Source organism: Schistocerca gregaria, unplaced genomic scaffold (genome assembly GCF_023897955.1).
Source record: "Schistocerca gregaria isolate iqSchGreg1 unplaced genomic scaffold, iqSchGreg1.2 ptg000584l, whole genome shotgun sequence".
NCBI lineage: Eukaryota > Metazoa > Arthropoda > Insecta > Orthoptera > Acrididae > Schistocerca > Schistocerca gregaria.
The window spans coordinates 57,957-69,025 of record NW_026061974.1 but is presented as its reverse complement, the minus strand read 5'-3'; the positions used below and the strand labels follow the sequence as shown (position 1 = coordinate 69,025).

The 11,069-nt window shown below is 45.8% G+C and overlaps 3 protein-coding genes across 6 annotated transcripts; 1 reads left to right on the top strand and 2 right to left on the bottom strand.

Annotated features, from left to right (window-relative positions):
• The first annotated feature begins 2,831 nt into the window (after positions 1 to 2,831).
• LOC126316433 (uncharacterized) lies at positions 2,832 to 3,983 on the top strand. The gene is made up of 3 exons (XM_049992720.1): positions 2,832 to 3,013; positions 3,214 to 3,499; positions 3,713 to 3,983. The coding sequence occupies exons 1-3, from the start codon at positions 2,841 to 2,843 to the stop codon at positions 3,953 to 3,955; spliced, it is 702 nt and encodes a 233-aa protein (XP_049848677.1). The 5' UTR covers positions 2,832 to 2,840; the 3' UTR covers positions 3,956 to 3,983.
• Positions 3,984 to 4,425: 442 nt separating this feature from the next.
• On the bottom strand, positions 4,426 to 8,747 carry LOC126316439 (uncharacterized). 4 transcript variants are annotated; one of them, XM_049992727.1, is made up of 5 exons: positions 8,592 to 8,747; positions 8,249 to 8,435; positions 7,579 to 7,745; positions 5,878 to 7,503; positions 4,426 to 5,768 (listed from the first exon to the last, which is right to left on the bottom strand). In XM_049992727.1, the coding sequence occupies exons 1-5, from the start codon at positions 8,611 to 8,613 to the stop codon at positions 4,588 to 4,590; spliced, it is 3,183 nt and encodes a 1,060-aa protein (XP_049848684.1). In that variant the 5' UTR covers positions 8,614 to 8,747; the 3' UTR covers positions 4,426 to 4,587. The 4 variants fall into 4 exon arrangements, with proteins under 4 accessions (XP_049848684.1, XP_049848686.1, XP_049848687.1 ...); XM_049992729.1 differs by having other exon boundaries at positions 4,450 to 5,768; positions 8,508 to 8,717; XM_049992730.1 differs by having other exon boundaries at positions 4,450 to 5,768; positions 8,249 to 8,449; positions 8,592 to 8,717.
• Positions 8,748 to 9,061: 314 nt separating this feature from the next.
• Positions 9,062 to 10,298, bottom strand: LOC126316435 (uncharacterized). Its single transcript, XM_049992721.1, has 2 exons — positions 10,143 to 10,298; positions 9,062 to 9,688 (listed from the first exon to the last, which is right to left on the bottom strand). Exons 1-2 carry the CDS (start codon positions 10,261 to 10,263, stop codon positions 9,240 to 9,242), a joined length of 570 nt encoding a protein of 189 aa, XP_049848678.1. The 5' UTR covers positions 10,264 to 10,298; the 3' UTR covers positions 9,062 to 9,239.
• Positions 10,299 to 11,069: the final 771 nt, after the last annotated feature.

Below are 11,069 nucleotides of genomic sequence, written 5' to 3'. Positions count from 1 at the left end.
CACCCGCGTCAGCCAACACTCCTCTCTCTTCTACCCCCTCTCAATACACACACACGCGCACAACGCGCACCCCCTCCCACACACGCACACACACTGCTATTCAAACGTACCATCGAACTTCTTATCGCCGGCTCGAGCAATATGTAAATGCACTCTATCTTCAACACCGTCGGCTCCAAATTCATCGCGTTCCACGGCACCTTCAAATACAGCCTCGAAACCGACCCCCTCACCATGGCCACCGGCAAATCCAACGTACCCATCAAGCTCTTCTTCAACGCCAAATTCCTCAATTCTACCTCTCCGTACAACGAAAATTTCACCTGATGCGCGTCAATGTCTCGAACATACTTCTTGATCAACTTTCGCAAAATGCTAGTCACCAGACGATCGAGCACCATAGCTGTCACACACACTTTTTCAGAGATGTCTCTCCTATCCTAGCTATCTCTTCGCTTCAAAGCTCGTACACAACACTCTCCACAAAAACCAGATCCTAAAATGTGCCCGAAACCGTTACACAGAACTCCCTTGTGTTAAACTCTAACCGTTAGCACCCAACGAAAACTCTCTAATTAGCTGCACGTTTGTGCATTTTGCAACGGGAACCCTTGCAAGAAATCCTGCTATTATACCCCCTCCCTCGTATACACCTCACCAGAAATGGGTACGCACCGCACGATCTAATTGCAATTTACTTTCAAGCGCCAACCAATGGTGACAGAGCCAAATCGCTCCTGTCCCAATCGCTCTTCCTCTCTCCGGATTTACATCTCTCGCAAAAATCCTCTGCGCATTTGTGCGGCAAATTTTTTAAGAACAACTTGCGACATCTGCACCCTCATAGCATTCAGGCGAAGAACCCCTTCTTCTCTCCTCAATCGGCGGATGGAGACGCAGCTCTTCAACCGAAACAAAAGAAAATTATTCTGCTCTCCATAAACCTTACTTCTCTCCCCGCCAAACCCCATGCACCACACGTTTTTCGAGTATCCGCCTCTTTTCGTCGCGTCTCATCGTCAGCAGCTACCGCAGCCGCCCCCTCCTCCCGTTCATGATAAATGAGTGTATTTGGCCCCGTTTTTCGTCGTATCGCGGACCAACTACGGCCCCTTCAGCCAACAGTAGGCATCTCCGACGACTTGCTCGACGACACAACTGCTCACTCCCCGTAGAAACGGGAGAATCAGCAATAGAAAAACTGCCCATGATTCCAAGGGCATGAAGACGGCATATATCGCGCGCGGTATTCTACACACACCCTAGTTTGCGTTCAATTCTAGACCAAAAGCTCGACAACGACAAGAAGCGAGGGACTCGCCCGCAGCCCGCGGCGCACTCAAGGGAAACGGCTAAGAACTATCCGCACACATAAATGTGTGTAACAAAAGACCTCGGATTTTAAAAAAACAATCCTCAATTCCACTGAGAGGTGCTCTTGCAACCCAAGAGACACGGTGCTCCGCTCTGACCAAACTGTACTGAAAGCGTCTTTCATCAGACTGGCTCTTTTTCCTCCGGACGCGCGGTCAACGCCTCACAGCACCAATGGAGCTGCTTTAGGGATCCCGTACAAAAAAATTGTCATAGGACAACCTCTGTTCTCTATACCCAGGGGTACAGAATGGATGATTCAAGGATATGAAAAAGTGAGCGTCTTGCCCTCATTGTCAAGCAGCAAAAGGCTCAGCGTTTGTCCTTTGCTCCTCGGGTTAGGCCGACACGAAAATGCCTAATTTCTTCCGTAAAAAAGGTCATGGCCTCGTTTTCGACAGGTTTCGGCCCACTAGCGAGTCTGGGGCCATCCCAGGGCCCTCTCTGCGCCCGCGAGTTTCGCAAGGTGGTTTTTGTTAAAAAATATTTTGTGTGTAGAGATATAGTCGCTGCCAATACCAAATGGAGGCGCATTGGCTGTTCGGCAATCAACGAAGATGACTCCGAATCACAATATCGAAGAAAAGTCATATTTGCGTGTAAACAACACATTTTTTTTATACATATTTTTGCGATGTCGCTTTTTCATTAGAGACGTAGCATCTGTACTGTTGTTGGAAATGCACCATGTCTAGCCATCCAACAAAAGTTGTCCAGATCGATGGTCTTGTACGTTAAGGCGGTCGATCAAATCTTGACTATTCGATAAGAATCTGGGCAGATGTGGAAAGAGGTGCTGCTGTATTGTGTGTACCTCTACGTATTATGTCTCAAAAGACACCGAATCTGTCTTCCTCACGCCGTTCCTTCTTCTCTTCCTTGATGGGGAGGGACCTTCTTTTTTGAATATGTTATCCGTGCGGAGGTTGTCATGAAATCATCCGCCACATGCAAGAGAATTCGCCTAGCTTGCTCAACTACGGACAGCTATTAGGGCTAAGTGTGGGCGAGATGTTGGAAGTGACGCACTGTTTTCCGTTGTTAGCGCCGAGCGACGAAGATGACGAAGAAAAGTCGCCGGATCAATGCAGCAAGGAGATGATGATGAGTTTGCGCAGCGTCAATGTCGATTCAAATTCGGTTACGTACAAAAAATGGGAGCGAAAGAAGAGCGTTTCGAGATCATCTAAACGGGTGGACTGGAAAAGGCTCTAGGTCGTGAGGGGAAGATTGAGATCACATAGCCTTGCTATACACACATGATTGTGTATGTGTAGTGTCGTATAACTGAGCTCATGCTCTTGCATATACGAGATACACATGCATATCCGTAGACAGAAGGGCTCTTGTCAAAAAAAAAGGGGGAGAATGAGGACCAGATATGATCTAACTCGATGCATCTGTCTCGCGTGTGTATCTCTTTTCTTTTTTTTTTTTTTTTTTTTTTTTTTGATTTTGGATTTCAAATGAATGATACGTGTATCAAGGCACAGTATAACTATCAGACTGCGCTCTCTTGCTCCATCATGTTGATGTTCGATCCGGTCTACACATTGCAGGAGACTCTTGGTCTTCGTGCTCTACGCTTGTCTGACAAGTTTTTGAAATTATACTCAATGCAATCGTTCAAAAAGGAAAGGTGCGCATAAATTTCCCCAAACTAGCAGAGTCTTGGTAGTCCCCTGTATTACATGTGATAGTCATTCTGTTTCATCGAGACCCGATGCGGGATGCTCCGCATTTTTAATTTTGTGTTTGCGCCCTTTATCAAAATGTCAAAGACTGTCACCGACAATATTATTGACCCTCTCTTTTTGCTATGCTTCTTCTGCACCCCAGTATTACGGAGCAGAATTTTGGTTTTACGGAGATTTATGAAGAGTTGCCAATTAAGATTACAAATTCAGTCCTTGTTCGCGCCATGCTGATAGAATTTGATATCAAACGTTACTTCCCTCTCACGTTTTCATCACTCATGATTCCAGACAGCTCACAACTCGAAAATGATTTGAGCTCTATTGTAGATGGCATAGGCGGACTCCAATTCGAGCAATACAAGTATCTAATGGCTCAGCGGCTGGCCGCAAGGCAACTTGCCAACCAGCAAATGTTTCTCACAAAGAGGGTACGTGAAAATTTCGAAGGCGGTGCTGTGTACGCTCATTTTCGAGAGAAACGGCGGCTACACACATGCATCTGTCTCAATAAAAAATTATCTCGTACACACATTATTTCTGAAGCGACGGAGAAATATCCCGTGGTTGCATATTCATTCTCAACTTTGAAGTTTTTCTTTTCCCCTTCAACTGTGTCCTAACTCCTTTTTTTCGAACTTTAGAAAGCTGAAAACACTCAGCGCCGAAACATGGACCAGCCTCTATTACCAGAGACCAATGCAGAACTGGAACTTGAGGCGCCCTCTATTTTTAAAGCCACTCTAGAACCCTCCAAATTCGATTTACTTTTGATTCAGAACCAAATTAACAATTGTTGCGAGCAGATTGCTAATTCGGAAACTAAAAACTTGACAAAGGCGTTCATGATCAAGGCATCTAAAGAACAGGCAGAAGCTAAGCCTTGAATTAAGAATTTTCTGTAAACTAATAATAAATTTGTTTGGTCTTCGATTGGTTTAAATTCCATACGATGTACAGCGCGCATTTGAGCCCGAGATGCAGCTTTTTGCATCTGAGTGTGCATTGCGTCGGTGAAATAACCAGCTAAGGGGTATTTCCCTCTCTGCAATTAGGCCGGTAACCGAAGGCGATTCGGTCGGACTGCTGGCACTCTTGCCATATTTTGAGTTTCACAGCCAGGCCGTGAAGAGATGCTCAGGCAAGAGTGAAGGGTGTGTAAATACCGAGTTTGTATTACATCACAGAATACATTCGGCAATCGGCAGCCTGTGTGTGCAAATAAAAAATTCAAGATAGAAGAGTACAAGCTGTTTGCAGCATCCGTGTGTGCACGTACGCATGTGAATGTACAGAGATATACTGACAGGTATAGTATACTGCGTGAGCTCATACGGTGAGATAACGATGGGGCGTATGGTTTGTATGTAGTTACGTGCAGGGCAGACCAGCCTGTAAGAGCTTAGAACGCCAAAGCTTTTTTTATTGATGGCACACTCGTCGTAGCCTTTGAAAACGAAGACAATTTGAGACTTTTTTAAAAAATGAGAGGCTATTTTACATCATGACGGAGAGGAGATCAGGCAGTGATAGAAGGGATGATTCTTTCCTGTTGTAGAACAAAGACGTTCGCGCGGTCGAATTCTTTTTTGGTAGAGAGATCAATTTGGTTTACTTCGCTCAGGTAGGAGATAGCGAGGTAGACGGATTTCCAGAAGGCGACGCCACGGTAGAGGTCGCGTTTTAGGTCGAGGCAAGAAGAGAAGCGTTTTCCTAAGCCAATAGGACCTTCGATAACAAGGGCTTTGAAGACCATACCGAGGGCAGTACTAGCTTCTTGGACCCAAAGAAGTTGTCTGGATACGAGCTGATAGTCTGCAGCTCTGGCTTGGATACATCGGTTGAGTACAAAATTGAGAGAGACCATTTCGAATAAATTTCGGAGGGTTCGGAAGCAGGCTCTGATGAGAGAGTTGAAGGCGAGCAGATCTTGGTCTATGGGTCCGGACCAGCCTTGTTGGCAAAGTTGCATGTGCAAGAGGCTGAAGATACGAGTGCTGAGGATAAGTTCTGGTTCCAGGTCTTCATCGAGGGGATTTGGAATAAGTTGGGCGGAATTGAGTCGCTTAGACTTGAGGAGTTCCAGGACGACGAATCCTGATTCGATGTAGATAGGATCGATCAGATGAAGAGCATAGCCCCAGTAGGTCAGGCTGGAATAGTGAGGTGAGACGTACCCGGAGAGCTCCAAGGCGCGGGCGACCACGTTGTAGTAGAGTTCATTGGCAGAGACGAAGTTCTGAGAAGGGGCTGAGGATGAGGGCGCAGAAACAGAAGATTCGGTAGAGGAATAATCCAAGGAGTTCGATTTGTTCGAGATAGAGGTCTGAGGAGATCGATGAGTTCCAGATTCCGAGGAATTTGAGGGTTTGGATGGTCTATCCGCCGAGTATAGTTGTTGCTCAGGCTGGTCTTCAGGCGATTTTTTGGGCTGATTTTCAGAAGTGTTGACAGAACAATCCTTCGATGAATTTGAATCAGCGGAAACGCCAAGAGTTCGTCTCTGCATTCCTTTATTGAAAATCAGCTGGAGAACGAATGTCAGACAGAGTTCTGAGAAATAAGAGTGAACATTCGATGATGGATTGAATCTTCGATAATAATTATAGTAATCTGAATCAGGTATATCGTCATTGAGAGGATGCTGCTCACTTTTTCCTTCTGTTTCTACGTTGGAGATTGATCCGGGCAGCTTGGCTTCTGTATTCAGAGAGAAGGGCAGGGGAAAAAAATAAGTTAGTTCTCGCAATTATAGGTTATATCAACCTGGAGAAAATATGAATTCTAAGCTTAGATAGTCCAGACGTACCCTTATTTTCCTTCCTAGTGAGATCTTCGTCAGTCTGACCAGACTCTTTGGAGGCATCTTCTGAAGAAGAGGTGCACTTGAACTCGTCAGCACTTTTCCCTTCCACGGCCAATTGGAACGAGGGAATGAGCATCAGGTATCGAATTAGTCCGTCCAGCATGGATTCGATATGCTTAGCTGAGGGATAGGAAAAACGTTCGTGATTTTCATCGGCTAAGGATTCAGTGTCAGTCAGAGGACCTTTCGAGTTTGCAAGCTGCTGTTGATCGCTTGAAGAAGTCAACCCGTTCGAGAGTTCGCGGTTGCTATTTTCGTCACTTGAGGCCTTTGTCTGTCTGAGCCTCTTTCTTGCCTGTTGAATCAAATGGCGCCGATTTGATTCGATTTCCTGAGCAGCGATCGGATCCCTGAGCTGATTAACGTAATTACTACAGCTAACATGTCGGAGAACTTTGTTCTCCGCAAACCAGCGCACCATGACTACGTCAAGGGTCATGTAAGACCCGCCTATTGCTGCGGAAACCAACGCCAATGTGCGCTCGCGCAGCTCGAGCAGATCTTCCAAGTAAGCTTCATATGCTGGAGAGGAAATCAACGGTGGTGCCTCTAACATGACGCCTGACAGTAAGTTATTCATCACCTGAGCGCCTATGCATCCCCTAGATAAAAGCCAATAGGCCTCGTTGGGGATGGGCTTACCAAGAATCTGGTCCATGTCTACGTCGGGGTCCAAAACAGAGATCAGAGCTCTGTTCTCGGGTGCGCATGTCCCAGACTGAGAGAGTACCAGGTGATGATTTATCAAGATTTTAGCTCGCCTAAACATCATCATTCGATTGGCGTCATGCAACACCGACAAATACAGTTCTGGGTGAGTTACAGGAAATAACATCGGGTTGATCGAGGCCGGAGAAGCAGGTGACTCCTTCTGTTCACTATTGACATTTCTATCTGACACTTGTTGGTGTGTAGACCCTGTAACTGCCCCAACCTCAGATTGCGCCAATGTGCCATTTGAGCCTTCGTCTATCATTTCAGGCTCTCCATTTGCGGGCTGGCAATAACCGCCACTTGCCGCATGAACCGCCCCAACTTGGTATTGTTGGTCCGGCCCCTGCTGACCTTCCATCATTGGCATCTCCATTAGTAACGGATTTCCACCCTGTCCTAAGTCCATAGCTCCCTTCGGTGCAGACTCTTCCATCTGTTCCCTGTACCTCTGCTCCGCCTGCTTCACGTATTTCACATATGCTTCGAACCCTAAAATGTTCGCGTTCTTTATAATCGTGCTGGGACATGCATCAAATCCTGCCAATATGCATGCGTCCTGAAATTGAGAATACGACAATCCTGAGTGCCTCAACACGCTAGTCAACTCTGTCCACTCGAACACCCCCTCCTCCCATCGAAACGACAATATCAAACTCGATGCTCCCGTCGCCAACACCTCCGTCGGCCCATAAACCGCGTTAATCAATGGTGCGTGCCCAGGATGCTGCCTCTGAGACGGCTCTAAAAAATATGTCAGCTGGGGCCATGGTAGCATTGGAGCCCTAAATATCTCCTCGTTGCTATTCAACAAGTGCCAAAATACCAAGCCAGAAAAGCTCAGTGCCAACGATTTGTCTAGATCCGCACACACAAAAAATGTTAGACAATCTATTGTCTTTAATACCCCTCTGTCAAGTTTCTCCCTCGTACCAGATAAACTAGCCTCAAATTTACTCTTCGATGCCGCCGGATGACCTGATAAATAGCTGTTCCAGGCTTCCATTCTCATATTCATCCGCATGTCCACATTGGGCGTCAATTGAAATTTCGGGACCAGCAGCCCATTGAACACCCACAAAGGAGATATCTTATTCCTCCTGTATTTCAGAACACGAATAAGCGAAAAAAAATCAATTAGCTACTTTAACCTCCCTTCTTATTACTTTAATTGACACACAAACACGATCTCTCTATCTCCCACATTATCCTCGTCTCAGCAGACGTGCGCACACAAATCTCGATCTCGCAACATCCCGCACTTTTCAAGCCCAACTCTAGATGTGCCTCTGATTGCATATAATGTGCACATACACACCACACACACACACGGTGCTTCTCGATCTTCACTCTCTCACCGTCAACTTCTCCGTTTCCGCAACACATCCTTCAATCTCTCTGTGCTCCCGCACCTCGGAAGAACCGTCTCGCACCCCTCAATTATTGATCAAATCCGAGCGATGCTTTCTTTTTCTCGAACACAAGGCATCTATCCCTAAACCCCAAAAAAGTGCACACACCACCCTATACTTCTAAAGACTGCACACATTCAACACGGACTTGACTCAATGTCACAGACACTTTGCGGTAAAATATTTCGTACTTGAATAACGCCACGTCTGCATCGACTGCTGCCCGAAGACCGAGCGGTGCTCCTCCAGTCGCCACTTGGAACACCTCTTTGATTTTAATCCGAGTCTTTAACCAATGTGTTGCATCTACGCCTACTCGCATACCTGCCAAAGAGGCAATTGGTTCCGTCCTTATCAATCCGTTTTCTCTTAAATAAGCTACAATAAAGCAACTGTTAAACTCAGTAATTCTTGTTTATAAGCCCGAGATAAACTTCCTATCAAAAATACCTAAGCGCTCGACAGCATAGTAGCCAGCTCGCGCAATAGAGAATATCTCTAGTACAAATTACACAAGTTTCTAATGAGGCTCACCTTCTAAACCCCTAACTGGCATTGTTGTTTTTCAGTACTGCTTATCTTTTCAATGCTGAAGAAGAACGGTAGACAGCTGCAGGCAAAATGAGAATGAATAGTAATGCCGCTCTATCAGAGGACAGATTAGAGCTACGTCCGCTAAAAAAAGAGTGTATGCTTACATGTATTATACAAAATTAACCTTTTTTTTTTTGATACGGCATTCGGTCGCGGTGGTAGCTTTACTGACAACGTAGGAGTATATTCTCCACTCACATTTTCTAAGACGGTTTACAATAGACAGGTAGGGAAAACCAGGTGTGCGCCAAAATGGGCATTCGACTATATTGGGCATGGTTTGTAAAAGATATCTCGGCAAAGATTACTTGAACACTAGAATCATTTAATAAGGGCCCTGTGAGGGATGATCGAATATACTTTTGCTCTTACTTAAATATCATGTATATTTGAGTTTTTTATTAGTTGGTTGGGAAATATCAGTACTGATTTATGTGCATGATTTGGCATGAACAGATTACATATGACGTCAAAACGGCTACAAGCTAATACACAGCAATGTTCGTGACAATTTGCCAGGTCTTTACCTTTCGCGCACGTAGGTAGCACAAAGAGCATGCGGACGTTGTCATTTGTATACTCGACAAGTTACAGCGTGTGTTTGGTTGGCCATTCCCTTACCATTTGCGGACTTGAGCCATCTTGACCAGTGGGCACATCTTTCGTCTGTTCCTTCAAGGGCTCGTTCTTAGTATTAGCCATTCCTTCTTTTCTAGCTTCGAGCGCCTCAAATTGCTTGATAAGCTGCTCTCTTTTTTCCTGAAGCAACTTTTTCTTTTGCTGTTGATACATCATCAAAACTTGGTGCTTTGCTTCTGTATACACTTTAGAGCGTTCTGCCAGGACGACCTTGATCCTTGCCATGGACAGTCTGGTCTTTTTTAGGCGCATTGGATACCGAAATCTTTCAGTTCGTATGCTACGTGAACGCAGTCGTTCGGTTAGCAACATGTTCCTTTCTTTCAGCAGAACGAACCAGAGTTTGTGCAAGTCGCTGAAGGATTTCAGGCGAAGCTCGGACATTCTCCAAGCGCGGCCTGTACAATGAAGAACGCAGATAAGGCGGAAGAGGCGTTTAACATGGTGATTGATTGGAAAAAAAAGTATGGAGGCAACAGAACAGAGGGAGTACATAGTGTTAGGGATGGAGCGGTTCGTCAGATATTTGACATCTCGTTAGATAGAGAGGCAGAAGTGGTACGGAAGGCGTGATGCGTATTTGCTCCAGGCGTGATAAGAGAAGGCAAAGGCAAGGCAAAATGATGACATGTTCGTGCGTATAAAAACGTGAAACGCACGCACGAGACGTGTTGACAGACACGTTTTGTTGGGCCTATTAGCTAGTGGTGCGGTTCGTCGGGGACGAGTGGATGCGGCAAGAAAGGTGCCGTTGCGCACAAAGTTTTTTTTTATGCGTGGTGAGGGGATCATAGACAACGCACACTAGAGGGATGCATTGATGGGAGGGTCTGATTTTGATGGTTTTCATACCAGAATAAGGTTCTTGTCCCGGTTTTGTGACGGTGTCATAGAATTCTCTTGCATCACGCCGAAAAAGTTTACAACTGTTCCAGTTGATAAGGGCTAATCGTTTATAGATGGAGCTATTCATCGGGCTCTAGTATGGACACTGAGGAATAAGAAAGAATTAAGAACGAAGCTAGAGGAAGAATGGTCAGACGAGGCGGCTGCAAAAAAAAAAGAACAGCCTGTATGTATGGATATGTGTGGTAAGGGTGATGTCGAAGTGTTTGGTGAGGGGGAGGGGTATGTTTATTTATAAGAGGTATTAGGCGGTGAGTGATGTTTTTAGAGGGAACGAGGGGAGCGTTTTTTGCCGAGCTGGGAGATAGTAAAGAGCGATTGGAAGCGTATTTGAGAGGAGATGGCAGATTCGCAGTCAAGTTTGAGGGAGGAGGCGAGAAGATGTTGTGAGAATTTTGGGAGTCGGAGAGAGAGCCAAAGGTACAGATCTGTGATTTTGTAGGTGGTTTCCCATTTCAGGGGTGAGAAGGTGGAGTGGGAGGGAAGGAGGGGATGTATTTGAACGGGGAGAGGGAGAGAAACAGAGGTAACGGAGGAATTGGAAAAGTCGGATGCGAAGCGTTTGAAGAAGAAGAGAGGGACGGGATCTGGGAAGGGGACGGGGGCGATGGAAAAGATGTACTTATGTTGAAGGGAGAGAGGGAGATAGTCAATAGAGGAGGCCAGAAAGCGGAAAATGGAGGAGTCGCATAAGAAATAGTTGCCGGAAATGCGGGCGGAGCGTTCGTAGATATCGAAAATTGTAGAGAGAGATAAACAAGAACGGCGTTTAGGAGAAAAAAGAAAGGATGATCGGGGACGAAGAGAGGATAGTTTTAATTGGATACGTTCTAGATGTTCGAAGCTAGGAAAGAGTCCGGCTTTAAGAATAGG